Source organism: Ornithorhynchus anatinus, chromosome 5 (genome assembly GCF_004115215.2).
Source record: "Ornithorhynchus anatinus isolate Pmale09 chromosome 5, mOrnAna1.pri.v4, whole genome shotgun sequence".
NCBI classification, from domain to species: Eukaryota; Metazoa; Chordata; class Mammalia; order Monotremata; family Ornithorhynchidae; genus Ornithorhynchus; species Ornithorhynchus anatinus.
The window spans coordinates 49,606,008-49,626,830 of NC_041732.1; the positions used below are offsets into that span (position 1 = coordinate 49,606,008).

General features: G+C 47.5%; 1 protein-coding gene across 2 annotated transcripts in view; it reads left to right on the forward strand.

Moving 5' to 3' along the window:
• The window catches only part of CA12 (carbonic anhydrase 12), a 71,405-nt gene extending 60,080 nt beyond the window's left edge, over positions 1-11,325 (forward strand). The window contains exons 9-11 of one of the 2 annotated variants that reach the window (XM_029065718.2): positions 7,296-7,328; positions 8,282-8,369; positions 9,388-11,325. In XM_029065718.2, the coding sequence (XP_028921551.1) occupies positions 7,296-7,328; positions 8,282-8,369; positions 9,388-9,466 (200 nt within the window). In that variant the 3' untranslated portion in view covers positions 9,467-11,325. The remainder of the gene's footprint in view (positions 1-7,295; positions 7,329-8,281; positions 8,370-9,387) is intronic. The other variant, XM_029065719.2, reaches the window with a different exon arrangement.
• The last annotated feature ends 9,498 nt before the right edge of the window (positions 11,326-20,823 follow it).

The window sequence follows — 20,823 nt, forward strand, 5'->3', positions numbered from 1 at the left end:
CCCAATTTGCTGGTACTTAGTACAAGTACTTAGTGCTTAGTACAGTGCCTGGTACATAGTAAGCACTTAACAAATACCACAGCGATAGAGAAGGCCCATTTGTCCCTATAATCGGATTCTTAGCTGGCTTGCTTCCCTAAAGTAGATGCAACCTACAGTAGAGTCTAACTAAAGATCACAATGTCCAAGAGTCGCGAAAAGAGGAACCCATTTTACCTCCCTGGTGGGGAATAAGAACATTGTGAAAATGCTAAGGTTCGTATCACCTACTTACTTTAGTTAACTTATGATTATTGGAATTTATTTGAACGAAAAACATTTTGAAACGTGTAGAGCAGAAACTGTGAAACCTTAAGAAACTCAGTGATTAAATATCTGTTGAGGAATGAGCTGAGGCTTGTCTGGGGTTATTTCAGAGATTAACTGGGTTTGCAACTTGGCCTGGTGAGAGTTAGTAAGGCTCTACTGGAAAGGAAGCCCTACTTGACCTAAATGTCCTTGCTGATTACCCAAAGCTCCAAAGAGCCTAGAAATAACTCAAAGCTAAGATGGCTAATTTTTCAGTAAAATGCAATCCCCTTCATAGACAAAGGCCTTTTGTCTATGGGTTTCGGAAATCACTCGAGTGATGATCTTTCTGCTTCATAAGTTATCATTTTGAAGCACGCTCAATCAGTTGTAAATAAAGGCTCCAACTTGGTAATGATTGCCTCATGACTTATGAATATTAAATTTTGAAGGAGCCATATGAAGCCACTTTCAAAATACTGAACTTCAAAAACAGAGAGTAAAGTCTACCAGGTTTGGAACAGCAGGTAATGTCTCCCAAAGCAAAGGGATAGTTACAGTAGGCTATAATAATAATTATGGAACATGCTAAGTGTTTATTATGTGCCAAGCATTGTATTAAGCACTGGGGTAGAGATAAAATAATCCCATTGAACACAGTCCCTGTCCCACATTGGGCTCACAGGCCAAATAAGAGAAAGTAGCATTTAATCCCCATTTTACAGATGAATAATAATGTTGGTATTTGTTAAGCGCTTACTATGTGCAGAGCACTGTTCTAAGCACTGGGGAAGAGACAGGGTCATCAGGTTGTCCCACGTGAGGCTCACAGTTAATCCCCATTTGACAGATGAGGTAACTGAGGCACAGAGAAGCTAAGTGACTTGCCCACAGTCACACAGCTGACAAGTGGCAGATCTGGGATTCGAACCCATGACCTCTGACTCCCAAGCCCGGGCTCTGTCCACTGAGCCACGCTGAAGTAACTGAAGCATAGGGAAGTTAAGTGACTAGCCCAAGGTCACAGTTGCCACAGCAGGCGACTATGTGAATCCAAGTCCTCTGACTCGCAGGCCACTCTCTTTCCACTAGATCACACTGCTTCTCTAGGCTATTCACTAATTGATTAAAAACTTACTCTCAAAAGGAAGATGTTATTAATAGTGGGCCCACACTCTCATAACCACAAGGCTCCTCTAATATGGCAGATCATTTTTAGAGGAGAAGGACAGAGGAGAGGAAATGGGAATAATAGCCTTGGATACAGGCCACCTGCATCCTCAGTGAGAACTGGTTCTCAGCCCCAAATTTTCCATTCTTTAATAATTGCATTTCTCTAGAACCAATGTACTAATTCCCTTGTCTCCAAACAATTAATCCATTCATTAAGGAAATGCTAAAGATTGTAATAGCTAGCAGCATTTTCATTTAGATAATCCTGTCTTACTGGATTTACAGACTTAAAGGTGTAGAAGATATTTTCCGAATGACCCTGTAATGTTCTACTGTGGCTCTCAGTAACAGAAAAAAGAGAATAATAAATTTCCACGTCTTCCCACCATCCATCTGCCCCATGTGGCTTAGGTCACTAAGAAAACCTCTGAGAGGAGCTAGAATCCTTGGAATTCTGGATCCTATAGGTAGGTCAAGTGTCATGAGGTCTAAGGAATACTGGTAGATTTACCCTGACCCAGACTCAGTTTCCCCAGGATTGATTTAGCATCTTACTAAGAGATGATCCAGAGGTGTTTAAAAGCTAAGGAGTTAGGCACATTTTTCCCAGATGTCTTTCAGGACTGTGTAGATTGGAAATCATCTATGTGTTTGAAATCGTGGCAGTCCTACCTCCTCTTTCCATTAAAATACAGGACCTTGTGCAATAATATTTCCTTTAAAAGGCAAAGGAGCATGTATTGAATTCAATACATGCCCCTAGAGAATATTAGTCATTTCATGCTGTTTGAGTAAGTGTTTTTCTGCCTCACTGAATTTTCTGAGTTTACGCTCTGAGGTGTTGGAGAGCCTCGTGATGCAATAACCAGCATCTCACAGTTCAGCCAGATGACAGCATATCCCTCCATTCCTGCCACCAAGGAGTGAGCAAAGAACGAGGGAGCAATGCCAGTGTGGCAGCCGGTATGACCAAATGCCCTTCCGTAAGTGTTCTGCAAACTCAGCTGAGTTTACGGCATTTCAGAAGACAACTCTTAGGCATTTTGGATAACTATTTCCAAATGGATTTATCTCTGTTTGGGCCTTTCCCAGAGGCAAAATTCTATGTATGTGTGTGTCCTGTCATCCTGTCTCTTCAGTGACGCTCTTTCTCGGGTGTATCTACCCAGATCACTACCCTACTGCATCTGCTTGACATCCTTGCTTTGACCAATCACCTCCACTAAGCTCTTTTGCTGAGTCTGAAGAGCATATCTGCCTGATCTCTTAGTTCAGCTGAGTCGAACTAGCGACCTCGATTTCTCCTGTCCAATCCTGTTGCTCAGTAGAAAGGTTCCTCTTCTTCACTGCCTTCCTCTTCCACCCCCCAGCAGTCAGCTAGACTCTTAGATATGTAGATTCTGTTCTCACCTTTGACCACTTCCTCAGCTTTCCTGTTTCTGACCCGAAATGGTCCTGCCTCACTCCAGCGCTCATTTTTCTTCTTTCATCAGTATCTCCAGGGTGGGCCCTTCCTAACTCATGGAGGAGAAATGAGTCCTAGAGTTTCCTCTGTTCTGTTTCTGTCCCGGTTACTGCTTTCACCCCGGTTGGGATCTGGAACCCGAAGCTTGTTGTTCCTTAGAGGCGGATCCCAAGTTCAGCCCCTCTGTCCTTGCATGTGTGGCTGAAATCACTGGACTTCCTTTCAGGAGAGCGTGGACATTCAATTACTTCCCAGGATTGGAAGGCCTATCATCTGCTTCTTGCCCTGTGCCAAATCCTGTCAGAGGCCTCTTGCTGCTCCTTTGCTGACAGGACCTCCTCTTGGTAGTCTAGTTGCTTCAGCATCTTGTTGTGATGTACTTTAGTGTGAAAGCCAAGCCTCTGCGCTACCAGCCCCTGAGGGGAGAAGCTTTTTCCAGGACCTGCTTGCTGCCCACCGATTCCAGTGTGACAAGATGGCCACCTGCCAGTCTTTACACACCTGTAGCGTAGACCTCCCCTGGAGGGGCATTCTTACTGCTGAGGAGGCACAAATCGCCAGCATGCCGCTCTCATGGCTGTTTCTTTCTTGCTTGGAAAAAAGCCGTACCTGTCTTCAGGCATCCAAGCCTGTGAGCAGAAGCTTTTCTCTCTCCCTGGGCCTCAACCTCTTGCTTCCCCCAGTCTCCATAATTGTTTCATGTCAGTTCCCTCACACCGTGGACCTGGAGTTCAGCAGCCCCTAATAAACTGGGTTTCACTGGGCTCTGCCAGAGAAGCAAGACCAACCAGCCACCATTCTGAGGCTCCTTCTTCGGACTCTGAGGGACCAATGAAAGGGTGACTCTTGCTTTTATTCTCTCGCTTGCCCTCGTAACCTGGCTTAGTGTCGAAGACTGGTCCTGAGTTGGGCTTGGAGAGTCCCCGCCCAGGGCCTACCTCTGCAGGGACAGTTTCTGAAAGAAGAAGGATGATGAGCCCCTGCTCCTTGTGGCTACTGAGCTGAGGGTCAAGAGAGTCATTCGGGAGCTCGCTAGAGGCTTTTATTTTGATGTACAAACAAATCAGCTATCTTTAACTTCAATTTCACTTTGCCCTATAAGTTGAAAAATGAAGGTTTTGAGAAGCTGGATGAAGAAAGAGTTTAACATCAAGCCTGAAGCTAGCTTCACTGCCCAGAAAATGTCATTTCCAGCTGGAGGTGGGGAGGAAGTTACCTGCTTTCTAAGGCCCCTGATACACTGAGTTGACTCATGGTGTGTTAGGATGGGTCGGGGAGGTGTGGGAGAGCAGGGAGGAGAGGAAAATGCCTTTGGTCTTGGCTTCTCGGTCTCCATGGTCAATGCCTCAGAAAGCTCTCATATTTACCCAGAGGGGTAGGATCGGCTGTTGGCCAAAGAAGGCTTGAAACCCAGGATGTTTGACGTGGCTGCCAAAAAGGTGGCTTTAGGAACTCTTCATTTTGGGAGACTGAGGCGCATGGTCACATGGAAGGGATGGACGGCCTTGAAAGCCAGCCTGGAATTCTGAACCAAGAGTGAGGGGCCAGTCCAGCAAGGAGCCAGGAAAAAAAAAACAGGAGGAGGAAAATTTTCTTTCCCTATTTTAGCACCGGGCCAGAGATCCAAGTATCCGCCATCGCAGCTGGCCAACTCTTGAACCCAGGGGATAATTGAAATAATAATGATTGTGGTATTTGTTGAGCTCTTACTCCGTGCTAAGCACTGGACTGACCCCTGCAGTAGATACAAAGAACAGAGAATCTGTTCAGAAAAAGCCGCTCTTCTGCCTTAGCTGTGTGGATGAGGGGCGGGCAGTCTCTCAGGCAGGTGGGCCCCTTCGATCCCTACGGCTGCAGATCACACTTTGAGAACCCAGTTTCCCTGGGCCCCGAGAACTCGACACATCAGCTGTGAGGTGGGGATTGGGTGAAGCCAGGGGGCCGAGATCTGCAGGAGTCAGCCAGCTCAGCTCGTGCGGGCCCAACAGTCCGTGTGCGGAGCACTGTACTAAGCACTTGGGAAAGTTCAGTACAATATAGTTGGTAGATGTGATTGCTGCCCACAAGGAATTTACAGTCTATAGTGGGAGGCAGACATTAAAATAGATTACCGCTAGGAGAAATAGGAGAATTCAAGGATATATACATACAGGCCCTGGGCCTGGAGTGAGTATAAAAGTGCTTAAGGGGTACACAGCTGAGTGCTTAGTCAATGGTGAGGGGAGGGGGGGTGTGTGAAATGAGGTCAGGGAAGGCCTCCCGAAGGAGATGCAATCTCAGGAGGGCTTTGAAGGTGGGGAGAGATTAGACATGGACATGACCCATTGGACATGAAGGGAAAGGGAGATCCCGGCCCAAGGGAGGAAGTGGGCAAGGGATCATTGGCAGGAGAGATGAGATTGAGGTACAGAGAGTAGGTTGGCATCAGAGAAAAAAGATTATGCAGTCTTGCCGTAGTATGGGAGGCCACAAGGATCAGCCTCAGGAGCTGAGAGCGGTGGGCTGAGTGGTCATTGCCGAGCAGGGGGGCCGGGCCGGCCTCCCAATGTCAGGGACGGAGTCGCTTCTGAGGATCCGCTAGGGCCCTGTCCTGGGCACCTGCCTCCCACGCTCGGGGAGTGCCCTGGTGTCACCTCCCTGAGCTCAGAGGAAACTACAGAGTCCCATAGCTACAGGCAGAGGAGAGAAGGGGATCGGCTGGGAATGAGGAGAGAGAAGCAGCCTGGCCTAGTTAATAGAGCACGGGTCTGGGAATCAGAAGCACATGGGCTCTAGTACTGGGGATACCACTTGGCTGTGTGACTTTGGGCAACTCACTTCACTTCTCCGGGCCTCAGTTACCTCATCTGTAAAATGGGATTAATACTGTGATACAAGCGACCCCGTTGTTTAGAGCAGTGCCTGGCACATAGTAAGCACTTAACAAATACCAACCTCATCGTCGTCAATACCTGGGCAGGAGTGGGGACGAGTATCAGTAGTTAACACCACCCCCTTGGCAATTAGGGAATTGAAACTCAGTTCCAGGAAAATAAACAGCTGAGCCTGCAGGTGTGAGGCGGGTCTTGGCGGTTCTGGGCCGGCCAGGCCTCAGGACTGACCCCACGGTCCTTTGACCCCTTCCAACTACATGCAACTCCTGCCCAGTTAGATTAATGAATGACTGGTGGGGAATCCAGGTTGCATGGACCCTGGTGGTTTTCATCCTCGCAGCTCATTTATTCATTCAGCTGTATTTGAGTGCTTACTGTGTGCAGAGCACTGTACTAAGTGCTTGGGAGACTACAATACAGCAACAGACACATTCCCCGCCCACAACAAGCTTACAGTTTACAGCCCTGCCCTACTGTTGATCCAGTGGATGATCAATCAGTGGGCTTTTTTGAGGGTTTAATAATAATAATGGTATTCATTAAACACTATGTACCAAGCATTATACTAAGAGCTGGGGTGGATACAGACAAATAGAGTCTGTAGGGCTCACAGACTCAATCCCCATTTTACAGATGAGGTAACTGAAGCATAGAGAAGTGAAGTGACTTGTCCAAGTGGCGGAGCCAGGATTAGAATGACCTTCTGACTCCCAGGCCCGTGCTCTTTCCACTAGGCCACCCTCTTTCTCTACTTTACCGTCCAGAGCACTGTACTGAGCACTTGGGAAAGTTCGTGAGGAAAGAATCGAGAGAACTGATTCCTGCCCACAAGGTGCTTACAACCCTCTGGGAGAGGCTTTAAAACACAATATGGCTGTGGGAATCAGGAGACTCAGCAGGTTCTAGCCCCAGCTCCGTAAGTGGGAGAAGCCAGCTGGAGCTGTGCCAGCTGTGATGAAAGGTTTCTGACCCAAGAACCCCCTGGAAGGTGCCACCTACGTGCCCAGCAGGAATCAATCAAATCGATAGCACTTATCAAGCATCTACTGTATGCAGAGCACAGTACTAAGTCCTCAGGACAGAGTTAGTAGACATGATCCCTATAACTTACAGAGTTATAGGACCTGAAAAAACAGCTGGCTGATGTGGGTGGTGAAGGGCACAGTAGCTACCAAGGCAACTGTCTGGCAGCCGCTTCATCTCCCTCTTTCCAAAAGGGGTCCCCCACCATTTTGGCACCGCCCTTCCAAGCTTGGCCTAGCGACCACGTCCACTGGAATGGAAGCTCCCCGAGGGCAGGGATCACTTCTAGCAACTGTGGTATTGTACATTCCCTCGTGCTCAGTGAAGTGCTGCACATGCAGTAAGTGCTCGATAAATACCCGACTGCTCCTCCCTCCCTAGGAAAAGGGGACAGAGCAGAGGAGCATGTCGGTCCAGTCGGGGGAGATTTGCCGTTAGGTTAATTTTGACTCTTTTCCTCCCCACTTTTCAAGACCAAGACCTTGTAGCCGCAGGACTGAGTATGGGTACGTAGCTGGTGACTGGCTGTTGAGTTCCAGCACAGTGATCCCTGTGATTCGAAATTGTGATTCGTGCTTGTAATAACCTTGGCCTCTTCCCCCTTGCTTTTCTGCACTGTTGACCTGGCTTTTTGCCTGCCTGCCTCCTTGCTGTGGGTAACTCTGTAATTGCAGATGAAGATGAATTGCCAATCAGAGCTGAAACAATTAAAGCTTGAATGACTCAGGACTGCACTTTTTCCACGGAGCCTCTCAAGGGTGGGAGAGGTTGTAATGAAGCATGATCCGGGCTCCGGGGAGGTTTGATTGGAGCGGTGGGGAGGTATGAGTTGGAGAGGTACCGTCCTATGGCCTCCGGGGGATTCTGCTTTGAGGCAAAGAAGGACAAGGCAGATCGAGTGGCCGGCAGAGCTGTGGGGGTCATCGATCAATGGTATTTGTTGAGTGGCTACTGGGTGCAGAGCACTGTACTAAGCACTTGGGAGAGTACCACGCAAAAGAGTTGGGAGAGAAGAAGAGGGGAAGGTAGGGTAACGGTGTGCATGCTCTAGGGGGCTTGGGAGAGGGCCTGACCACAAGCAGCGCTTCTCCCTGCAGTTCCCCTTCCCCCCATCTCCTGTACCCCAGATCCAGCAGGTTAGGGCATGGGGAAGGAAGACACGGAGCTGGATAGAGACATGGAACGAGAGAGAGTGCACAGTCTCTCCTGGGCCAACCTGTGCTTTTAAATTTCCCACAAGAGAGTTCTCCCAGGGAGACATCCGGCTGGTTCCTTCCACCAAAAACAGGGTTGGAACCAGCTCAGTGTCATGTCTCCCCTTCAGATTCCTTATCTGGGGTGATACTGTAGGGGGATCCAGGGTCACATCTGAACCCAGCCCCCCGCCACGGGATGAGATGGAGCCGGAGGGAAGACAAACCAACTGTCTCGTGTGTGTGCTTTTTCTTCTCCTTCCCAGGTATTATTCTCTCGGTGGCGTTAGCCTGCGTGCTGGGGGTGTGCCTCGTCCTTGCCGTGTCACTTTGGCTGTTCAGGAGGAGGAAGCAGTAAGTGGTTTGGGGTGGGGGGAAGGTGGGGTATCCCTCTGCGATCCCTCGTTTTCTGCTCCAGTAGTCAGGTGCATCTGGCCGGGAAGGCATTCTTCACCCGACTCCTTCAGCCTTCTCTAGACTATAAGCTCATTGTGGGCAGGGTATGTGTGTGTGTTTATTATTAGTAGTAACAATAATAACAGTGGTATTTTTTTAAGCACTATGTGCCAAACTCTGGGGTGGCTACAAGCAAATCAAGTTGGACACAGCCCTTGTCCCATGTGGGGCTCAAAGTCTCAATCCCCATTTCACAGATGAGGTAAATGAGGTCCAGAGAAGTGAAGTGACTTGCCTAAGGTCACACAGCAGACAAGTGGTGGAGCCGGGCAGTGCTTGGCACATAGTAAGCAACTTAACAAGTAGCTAGTGGATAGAACACAGGCCTGGGAGTCAGAAGGACCTAATCGCTCCACCACCTGTCTGCTGTGTGACCCTGGACAAGTCATTTCACTTCTCTGAACCTCAGTTACCTCATCTGTAAATCGGGGATTGAGACTGTGAGCCCCACGTGGGACAGGGATTGTGTCCAACCTGATTTCCTTGTATCCATCCCAGCGCTCAGTACAGTGCCTGGCACATAGTGAGCGCTTAACAAATACCACAATTATTATAATTTCTATCATACCCAGCCAGGCCCACATGCCCTCTTGCTTAGTTCATCACATCAAGCAAGCACTCGAGCGAGCTACTAGTAGTGCAGAGTGGAAGCTGATCACCTTAGGGCATTTCTTCCCTAGATTCTGGTAGCCAAGAAACAATTTGCATTACGATCAGTTGGCTGACCCTACTGCACATAGTGCTGAGTGGTGCCCCTGAGCACCAGTCCAGCCCAGAGAGAAACGATTCCAGAACCATATATCCGTGCTGCGCCCCGCCTGATCTTAACCAAGTAGAGAGCTTGAAGACAGCTGTCCCACACACCACCTTTCTGCTGCTTAACACCACTGGCTAATAATCCTTGTCCTTGTTTCAGGACCAAAAAAGGAGAGGACAACAAGGGAGTGATTTACAAGCCAGCTGTCAAGGAAGATGCCGACTCCTCCAACGCCTGAGCCCTTTCCCGGCCCGAGCCCGCTTTCTGGCCGGCGGAGCAAGAGAAGAAATTTGCCTTGGACTGTACATGTCTCTTGCCTCGACTTGCAGGCGTTTCCCCCACCACAGAACAGCGAGCGTTTCCTCAGCTCTTGTCCTTCCTAGCTCAAGCACGACATCTCCCAGGGGCGAAGTGTCAACGCCTCAGCTCTTTCTTTTGCTGTGTCCAACAGGAAAGCATCTGGGTCTGGAAGTTCTGGGTAGGACTCTTACGGGGCCTAGTCGCTTTCTGACACCCCCAAACCAGGAGAGGCTTCCCCACCCCGATCCAGTGGCACAAGACGGCACGATTCTCGACAGGGATATTTCACCAGAGGCCTCAGCGCCATGCCATGTTCTTGCCACGTGCTTCTTTCCAGAAAGACTCAGGTTCACGCTTCCCTACTGCTGCTAAAACCTTCTCCCACCTCTACTAGGATGCCATGCTATGTTAGGGCCAGGATACAGGCAGCAAAAGACAGGTCAAACAACCACAAAGATAACATTTTCAGTGCTGGGCCATGACTGTGCTCATCCTGGGAACAACCGGAAGGATTCAGCAATGGTGTGCCGATTAAAGAATTGTCTATTAGGAAACCCTGCCTGCGCACTTCCCGCCTGTGTCATCGGAAGCTTCTTCAAAAAGCTAGTTTTCCAACCTATCATCACCAACTTCTAGCCGTGGTTTCTGAAGAAATCTTGGCCTTCCTAGTTAGGTGTGAGTATCACCTGCTCCCCGCTCCTGACTCTGGCAGTGACCACCCTACTATCACAGCTTTAGTGGTTTCTCTGGACAGTATCTGGGGGAAAAGGAAACCAGGAAAGACAACTAGAAGACCCAAGTTGATAGCCCTTGAGGCCATTCCTCTGGAATGTGATTTCCTGCTGCCTCATGCTGATTCATGGAACTCCTCCCCATTCCGTTGGGACAGGGTGTGGAGGAAAAGATGACTGGGGCAGTGAGAGATGGGAGAGAGGGGGTTTGAGATCTCAGAATGGAGAGAATGGTTTCCTCCTGCTCCTCATCATCTTGGAGAAGTGAGTGTGTGAATTTCAAGTCGCCAGTCACCTCGGCAGGCACTCAAACACCTGCCTCTGATCCTGGAGAGAGTCCAGAAGGGAGCAAACCTGCACTCCTCTGTGGGAACAAGAGCATTTAAAGGAGGCTGGCAGTGTGGGCTGAGTTTCTTTGGGCCTGGAATCCTTTCCCTGCCTTCCGTGAAAGAGCATTTCCACTCAAGAAGCCTGAATACAGACATTGGAGGGGTTGGTCCATTTTTCCCTCTCAAAGATAATGGTAGCACATGAAGCAGGAAGTCTTCCCCAGAATTCACTCATCTAACCCTCCTGTAACAGTCTGTCCATCACCATGGAGGAAGGATGTCCTTTGCCCCGGCAACACAAGGAACCCATGGGATGTCAGGAGCAAAGGGGACATATTGCATCGCAGGACCAGAAGGGACATGGTCTGGGAAGGACGATTCCATCTCAGCCTCCAAAATTGCTCTAGGACTTCTGGCCCAGTTTCATCAGAGACAATAAACTGAAACCGCTTGGTGCCTTCAGCCTCACATCAGCAACTCTGGGATTTCTCTCCGGACTCATCCTTTCACCTCAATCACATGCTGTCCTGGTGCCTCTGAGTCTGTCAGAATTTACCCCTGTGGTGATTCACCTCAGCACCGCCGATTCACCCGAAGTTTCCAGGGTAGCTTTGGTTCCTCTGACTTCCCCTTTCTTCACTATGGGAGTCTAGAATCTCCGTATTTCTTGGCTAACAACTGGAATGGAAGCGTTCATTGTAAATGCAGGAGATTCACATTAAATTATGGAATCTGGATTGGGCTGTAGAGACCTATTGCGGGTAAGCACTTTGGGGGCAAGGCTCCACAATTGACGGGATTGACTGAGCCCCTACTTTGTGCAAGAGCACTGTCCTAAGCCCTGGAAAGTACAGTAGGCAAAGTGTGCACCTTCCAGGAGTTGACAGTAGAATGAGGGGGGCTGACAGTATCCTGAGAGAATGGAAGATTGGACAAGTGAATGGATTTTAGGGAAGCAGCGTGGTAAAGTGGAAAGAGCATGGGCTTGGGAGTCAGGTCATGGGTTCCAATCCCGGCTCTGCCACTTGTCAGTTGTGTGACTGTGGGCAAGTCACTTAACTTCTCTGTGCCTCAGTTACCTCATCTGTAAAATGGGGATTAAGACTGTGAGCCTCCTGTGGGACAACCTGATTACCCTGTATCTACCCCAGCGTGTAGAACAGTGCTCTGCACATAGTAAGCGCTTAACAAATACCAACATTATTGTTATTATTATGAGTCACTATGTAAGCAGCTTGGCTCAGTGGAAAGAGCATGGGCTTGGGAGCCAGAGGTCATGGGTTTGAATCCCGGCTCTACCACTTGTCAGCTGTGTGGCTGTGGGCAAGTCACTTAACTTCTCTGGGCCTCAGTTACCTCATCTGTAAAATGGGGATGAAGATTGTGAGCCTCATGTGGGACAACCTGATTACCTTGTATACCCCAGCGCTTAGAACAGTGCTCTGCACATAGTAAGCGCTTAACAAATACCAACATTATTATAAGAGCTCCGAGAGGCTGTGAGGACAATATGCACTCCCTAAAGTGTCAACCACATAATGCTGGTTACTATCAATCAGGCAATGGTATTTACTGAGCACTTATGTGCAGAGCACTGTACTAAGCATTTGGGAGAGTCAATACGAGCGGGTTGGTAGAAACACACCCTGTCCACAAGGAGCTTATAGACTAGAAATTAAAATAAATTACAGATGTGAACAGAAGTGCAGTGGGGCAAATATCCAGTGTGGTAGATTGAAGACTAGGGGAGCAGACTGCTGCTTTTGAGTCTGGTAACAACACAGGCAGGAGATCTTGGGTAGCCAAACTGCCTGTGTCACTAGGTTCAAGATCCTGCAACCATATCCTAAAGGGGCCAAACCCTGCAAAAACCCTCATCACGGCTCATTTGAGTCATTCACTTCATATTGGTGAATTTTAGGCCTAGGGCTCAGAATCAATCCATAGTATTCGTGAGCTCCTACAGTTCAGGCAGGAGATCTTGGGTAGCCAATCTGCCTGTGTCACTAGGTTCAAGATCCTGCAACCATATCCAAAAGGGGCCAAACCCTGCAAAAACCCTCATCACTGCTCATTTGAGTCATTCGTTTCATATTGCTGAATTTTAGGCCTAGGGCTTAGAATCAAACCATAGTATTCATGAGCCCCTACAGTTTGCAGATCCCTGTATTAAGTACTTGAGAGGGAACAACTGAGAGTGCACAGGATTCCTAACCTCTAAAAGCTTACAGTCCTTCAACCTGATTACCCCAGTGCTTAGTACAGTGCCTGGCACATAGTAAGCACTTAAATGCCATTGAAAAAACAACTGAAGATTCAACCTCCCATGCTTGGGGGAGGTTCATTAAATAGTATTTATTGAGCGCTTACTATGTGCAGAGCACTGTACTAAGCACTTGGAATGAACAAGTCGGCAACAGATAGAGACAGTCCCTGCCGTTTGACGGGCTTACAGTCTAATCGGGGGAGACAGACAAGAACAATAGCAATAAATAGAGTCAAGGGGAAGAACATCTCGAAAACAATGGCAACTAAATAGAAACAAGGCGATGTACATTTCATTAACAAAATCAATAGGGTAATGAACAAAATGAATAGTGTTCTGCCACTCAGAGCACAGGAACTGCGATGCAACTTTTTTCTTTGGTGGGGAAGCCACAGGAGTTTTGAGTGACCCCTGTTCCCTGGAGGCATCAGGAACAAAAGCAACAACTGCTGTATTGCACCAGGAGAGTCATGGATGTAAAGCTAGAGAGCTGAGACTCCCCCCAAACCCCCTCCTCCACCCAGGTCATGAGGAAGAGGGTAGTCCCAGAAATACAGTTGCCTTTGTGGGCAGAATCACTAGGACTCAATAATTCAGAAATGTTTGGGAGCAGAAATGGTGCCCACCCGCTCACCCCTTGCGACCCCTTGGCCCCCTGGAAATGACTCTGCTGTCCCAGGGATTCCAGCCCACAAGACTCCGGAACCAAAGGATTTCACAGACTCGGTCAGTGACACAGTGATGAAGGAAAGTCACTATGGGAGATCCTTTAAGAAATGAACCACTTTTCTTACATGGTCACACGACTATGTGCTTTTACATCAGAGGTCGAGCTAAGCATATAAACTACCCACATATAAACTGCAGATGTTTCCATGTTGTCCTTCTCTTTAGTGATTCACAGAAAAGGCCCTGATATTTGTTAAGTCCTCCTACTTGTACGTTGCAACTGTAAGAAAGGACTGGGGAAACCAAAACAAAATCCCCCTTCCTGAAAAGCTGAGGTTCCCTGTACAAACTGGTCCACAAAACTAGAGCACTAAAGTGGATGCTCCATGTGGGTAGAAAAAACATTTCTTTTTAAGCATTTAGTACAGTGCACTGCACCAAGATGATGCTCAATACATCAGCATTGTACTAAGAGCTTGAATTAATCCTACTCCCTCCTACTTAAACTGTTAGCCTCGAGTGGGAAAGGGACTGTGTCCAACCTTATTAACTCATCTACTCCAGACTAAAAACAGTGCTCCCACAGTAAGCCCTTAACAACTACCAAATTAAAGAATATTAACATGTAATAAATACAATAATAATAATCCCAAGATCACATAGTCGAGTGGAAAAGGCAGGAACAAAATGATTTACAGATGAGGGGAAAAAAAGAATGGAAAAATGGATAGGTGAATAAGTGCTTCGTGTTTCCCCCACCCTTAAATTATCCAATGGTCCACACCTAGGGAAATGACAGTATTTAGCCTTTTTATTTTGGTACTTATACAGCCTAAGGAACCATGAGTCACACTTAAAGATACCATCCCCGATTGGAGTCCTGGCCATGGAAGAGCCATGCAGGACATCAAAAATATAAACCAGAACAGATTCACACCATCCAACTGTTGAACCAAGGGATCTCCAGTAGGGCCTTTGCTCAGAGGGGTGATCGAAAGGCCAACCCTTGAAAGGCAGAGCAGAAGGTAATGAAGAGTATTAAGTCCACTCCACTGGGTTGCCTGCATTCCTGCTAATCAATCAGGGGCACATATTGAGCAGAACACTTGTACTAAGCACTAGGGAAAGTACAATATGAGGTGGTAGACACAGTCCCTGCCCACATGGAGCTTTCATTCTCAGGGAAGACAGGCATTAAAATACACTACCGATAAAGTTGTGAAGTTTCTTTTCTCTTAGAGGCAAATGGAAATTTAGTACATCATAAAAATCACTCACCCCTCTTTGAGCAAGAGAAGCTTCAAAATGTAGAGATCTCCAGGATGTGACGTTTAAATGCCATGACTTGTGAACTCAGAAGTTTCTTCCTGCAGTTGTGTCTCTGATTTTTATGTCTTCAGGTCTGGCAGGCCTGCAATCTCTCCGCAACTGCCCTATACCTTTTGGCTTCCACCTCTACTTTTTAGCTCAGGTTTCATATTAGGATGAAATGGCCAAAAAGCAGTGGTTTTGCTGACACTACAGTAGGGTTGCCTCTCCAAGGAACAAGGGTATGGCTTGATCAAAGCCATTAAGCACTTGCTTATGAGTCAAACACTGTTCTAAATAATGGGGTAGATATAAGATACTCAACTCAGAGTCACCTGGGCTGGGAACTAAAGAGGGAGTTAAAGAAAGGCCAGGAACTCTGCTGACCTGGAGGCTTTTATCTGTGAACCAGAGCACATGGGTCTTATAGCAGCCAATTAGGAGGCACTTATTATGGAAAGCCTCACTCTGGAGAGGAAAACCACGTTTGCAAACAGTGTTGGTTTTTGTTAAGCGCTTACTCTGTGCAGAGCACTGTTCTAAGTGCTGGGGTAGATAGAGGGGAATCAGGTTGTCCCACGTGAGGCTCAAAGTCTTAATCCCCATTTTACAGATGAGGGAACTGAGGCACAGAGAAGTTAAGTGACTTGCCCACAGTCACACAGCTGACAAGGGCAGAGAGGAGATTCGAACCCATGACCTCTGACTCCCAAGCCCAGGCTCTTTCCTTTGAGCCACGCTGCTTCTCTAACAAAGGCATTAAGGAAACCCTTCAATAAGCTAAGTCCCTTCTATAAGTAAAGAAAAACTATTTAATAATAATAATAATAATGTTGGTATTTGTTAAGCGCTTACTATGTGCCGAGCACTGTTCTAAGCACTGGGGTAGACATAGGGGAATCAGGTTGTCCCACGTGGGGCTCACAGTCTTAATCCCCATTTTACAGATGAGGGAACTGAGGCACGGAGAAGTTAAGTGACTTGCCCACAGTCACACAGCCGACAAGTGGCAGAGCTGGGATTCGAACTCATGAGCCCTGACTCCAAAGCCCGTGCTCTTTCCACTGAGCCACGCTGCTTCTTGAGCACCTGACAATAATAATGGTATTTGTAAAGCACTTAGTAAGTGCTAAGCAGTGGGATAGATATAATATGCGCACAACCCAATCCTACATAGAGCTCACAGTTTGAGGAAGAGGGAGAAAAAGAACTGAATTCCTATTTTATCGATGAAGAAACTGAGGCCCAGAGAAGTTGAGTGACTTGTCCCAAGGTCACACAGCAGGCAAGTGAAAGAGACAAGTTTAGAACCCAGATCCTCTGACTCCCAAGCCTGTGCTCTTTCCACCAGGTCACACTGCTTTTCCTGTGCCCACAGGCCTGTGAGTGACAGGCATAGTAATTGTTGGGCCCGGAGGAGTAGTAGTCAGGGGATTTATTGAGCTTCTGAGTGCAGTGTACAGTACAGAGGTCCTAAGGATCCTTATTTTCAAGATGGAGGAAGGGTAGTTTGGAGAGGTTGAATCTTGTCAAAATGATCCAGCGGGTCTTGATTCTCCTGACTCCCCGCCAAGCAACCCTGTAGGCTGTGCCGGCTGTCCTCGTTAACTTTCCTTTCCTTTCAGCAATGCTGGGTCCTTCTGCCTACTGTACCCTGTGATCAGAATGCCAGAGCTCCAGCTGTCCTTACCGGAGGCCAGTTCGGAAGGGCGGCACTGTCCCGTGGCACCAAGGGCAAGTCAGGCCATCTGAAGGACTGAGTCCCCTTCTCTGCTTCGCCACCCTACTCCAGTCAGGAAACCAGAATTCCTTCCTTCCTTCATTCATTCATATTTATTAAGCACTTACTGATGATGATGGTATTTGTTAAGCGCTTACTATGTGCCAAGTGCTGGGGTAGATACAAGGTAATCAGTTTGTCCCGCCTGGGGCTCACAGCCTTACTCTCCATTTTACAGATGAGGTAACTGAGGCCCAGAGATGTGAAGTGGCTTGCCCAAAGTCACACAGCTGACAAGTGGCAGAGCCGAGATTAGAACCCACTACCTCTGACTCCTAAGCCCTTGCTCTTACCAATAAGCCATGCTGATGCTCTGTGTGCAGAGCCTGTACTAAATGCTTGGGAAAGTACAATACAGCAATAAACAGTGACATTTCCTGTCTACCACGAGCTCACAGTTTGGAGGGGGACAGACATCAATACAAAATTACAGATATATATATAAATATATGTACACAGATATATATATAGTGGGGAGAGGACAGAGGGGGGAGAGCAAAGGGAGTAAGTCAGGGTGACACAGAGGGAGTGGGAGATGAGGAATAGTGGGGCTTAATCTGGGAGGAGATATGCCTTCAATAAGGCTTTGAAGCAGGGGCAAGTAATTGCCTGTCTGATTTGAGAAGGGAGGTCGTTCCAGGCCAGAAGCAGGATGTGGTCCAGGGGTCCGCAGCAAGACAGGCGAGATAGAGTCATTCCTTGTAGATGGAACTGTATCTCTCTCGAATCCCCACTTCTCACTCAATGGCTCAGTTGTATTTACTTAGCACTTCCTAGGGGAGAAATGCCCCAGCTGTTAGGCCTCAGCCTGGTAAACTCAGGCCCCTCTCCCAGACTGGATAACGAAGCACTGTTCCATTAGCCCTCAATACTGACTGACACGCCTTCCTGACACTCCCGAGAAGCAACACGCTAGTGCATAGAGCATGGGCCTAGGAATCAGAAGGTCATGGGCTCTAATCTTGGTTTCGCCACTTGTGTGCTATGTGACCTTTTGGGCAAGCCACTTCTCTGCGCCTCAGTTACCTTCTCTGTAAAATGGGGACTAAAACTGTGAGCCCACGTGGGACAACCTGATTACCCTGTATCTACCCCAGTGCTTAGAACAGTGCTTGGCACATAGAAAGCGCTGAACAAATACCATAATTATTATTATGATTCCCCCTCTTGCCCTGGAGAAGGTTAGTGCAAAGAGGCATGTGGTCTTGGCTCACGGAAGAGGCAGTGACCCTTCAGCATTCTAAGTCTGTGCCAACACTTCTGCTGGCTCACGCGATTCAAACATTAACTTCTTTTATTACTTGCCGTGAGCCCGTAAATATGCAGCCTAGGGGACTCCAAGTACAAACAGGTTGGTCCTGAGTAGCGTGGAGAACTCAGAACCAACCTGCCCAGGCTGGAAGGATTTATGACCTTGGGGGGAAGGCTTAAATGTAACCTGCTGATCAGTTGCTCTAATGTGGCTAGTTTTCCAAGCCACCCATTACTAATTTCTTCATCATCTCCATATTCTTTAAGCCATAAAATATTTCTGGTCTCCACAGCGGCCACCGATTTCTTGACCACGCTAGCCCCGCTATGCTGAGTTGCAGCGTTGTCCGGCCGTCGATAAAATTGAATAATGAGGTGCTGTGGCCTAGTGGAAGGAGCCTGGGGCTGGAATCGGGAGATTTGGGTCCTAATCTTATCTCTGGCTCTGGTCTGTTATGTGATCATGGGCAGGGCACCTCATTTCTCTAGGCCATAGTAAAATTAGGATCAATTCCCGCTCTCCCAATCTCTTAAAGTGTAAGCCCCACGTTGGACAGATTGATCTAATTCTCTTGGATCTATCTCAGTGTTTAATACAGTCCATGGCATATAGTATTTTTAAAATATCATGATGAAGTGTTACTTTTTGAATGCCATCTGGTAGGCTACAGCAGCAGCATGACCTAGTGGCAACAGCACTGGCTTCGAAGCCAGAAGATGTGAGTTCTAATCCCGGCTCTGCCACTTGTCTGCTGCGTGACCTTGGGCCAGCCACTTAACTTCCCTGTGCCTCAGCTACCTCATCTGTAAAATGAGGATTAAGACTGTGAGCCTTATGTGGGACAACCTGATTACCTTGTTATCTACCCCAGCGCTTAGAACAGTGCTTGACTCATAGTGAGCGCTTAACAAATACCATCATTATCATTATTCATTCATCCAGTCATTCAATTTTATTTACTGAGCAGTTACTGTGTGCAGAGCACTGTACTAAGTGCTTGGAAAGTACAATTCAGCAACAAAGAGGGACAATCCCTGCCCACAATGGGCTCACAGTTTAGAAGCAGGGAGACAGACATCAAAACAAGTAAACAGGCATCATTAGCATCAATATCAATAGAATTATATATATACATGAAAACAAGTAAACAGGCATTAATATAGAATTATAGATATATACATATATACACAAGTGCTGTGGGGCGGGGAGGTCGGTGTAGAACATCTACAAAGCAACCAGTCCTTTTTGCAGGGAGATTTATAACAAAGGTCTCACCATTTTTTAAATTCACTTGTAGCTGTTTTTTCTTCAGTGATACTTGTTAAGCACCTAGTATGTGCCAAGTATTCTATTAAGCACTGGGGTAGATTGACGATAATCAGGTTGGACAACTCCTGTCCCACAAGGGGCTCTCAGTCTAAGGAGGGAGTAGGATTAAATCTCCAGTCTACAGATGAGAAAACTGAGGCACAGAGAAGCTAACTGACTTCCCCAAGGTCCCACAAAAGACAAGTGTTAGAGCCAGGATTAGGACCCACTGACTGTTTGGATCTAAGAGTCCGATCCCAGGAGAAGCTTCCTGGACTCTGACTATATGAAATAGTATCATCCCTGTTCTCTCAACTCCATTCATTCATTCAGTGGTATTTATTGAGCGCTTACTGTGTGCAGAGCACTGTACTAAGGCTTGGAAAGTACAATTTAGCAAAAAATAGAGGCAATCCCTACCCAACAACGGGCTCACAGTCTAGAATACCCAACCCAACCCTTAGACGGTGTCTGACCTATCTTGTGTCTACCCTGGTGCTTACTACAGAGTAAGTGCTTAAGAAATACAACTGTATTATTAATAAAGCACCAGAACCAAGGGCTAGAAATGAGCTCCAATATCTGAGAAGAACGGACAGCAGAGAGCAAAGTCCTGCACTCTCTCTAATTCCCAACTCCAGTTGTCAGGGACCTCTTGAGACTCAGAGATGAATTCCTCCCAGCTAGCCTGAGCATTCCTCACAAGTAACCTGTTAGTTTTCTGAATAATAATCTGGGTTTACATCAAAGACCCTGCTCCTGCTTGCCCCAAGGAGAGGTCTGTAAACTCACTGTGGGTAGAGAATGTAGCCGTTATATTGTTGCAAGCACTTAGCATAGTGTTCTGCATATAGTAAGCACTCAATAAATATGATTGATTGAGCAAAGCCACGCGGGTGGCTGGGGACACGTGTATAAATCAGAGCTTGCTATGAGTTTATCTCGTGGCAGAGGCAACAAGTCCTACACATTTGTAAATCCTTAACCACTGTGAAGGCTTGGAAGGCACAACTTTGAGAGGGGAAACTTGGATCTGCATTAAGCAATATCGCCTAGTGGGGAGAGCATAGGTCTGGGAATCAGAGGACCCAGGTTCTAATCCCTTCTCCTCTACCTGCCTGATGCGTGATTTAGGGCTAGTTATTTAACTTCTCTGTGACTCGGTTTCCTCATCTGTAAAATAGGGATTCAATATCTGTTCTCCTTCCCCATTAGATTGAGAGCCTACGTGCCACAGAGAAGCAGCATGGCCTAGTGGATACAGCAAAGGCCTGGGAGTCAGAAGGACCTGGGTTATAATTGTGACTCCACCACTTGCCTGCTGTGTGACTTTGGGCAAGTCACTTCACTTCTTTGTGATTCAGTTACCTCTTCCGTAAAATGGAGACTAAGACTGTGAGCCCCATGTGGGAGAGGGACTCTGCCCAACCCAATTACCTTGTACTTACCCCACTGCTTACTTTGTACAGTGCCTGGCACATAAGTGCTTAGCAAATACCAAAGGTGAAGCTGATGATCTTGCATCAGCTACAGCGCTTAGCACAGCACTTAATAAATGTTTAACAAATACTACTCTTATTATCAATCGGCCCAATGCTAACAAGTTTTAATTTGAGCCCCATATAAACTTGTGGATGTAAATGACGTACGCA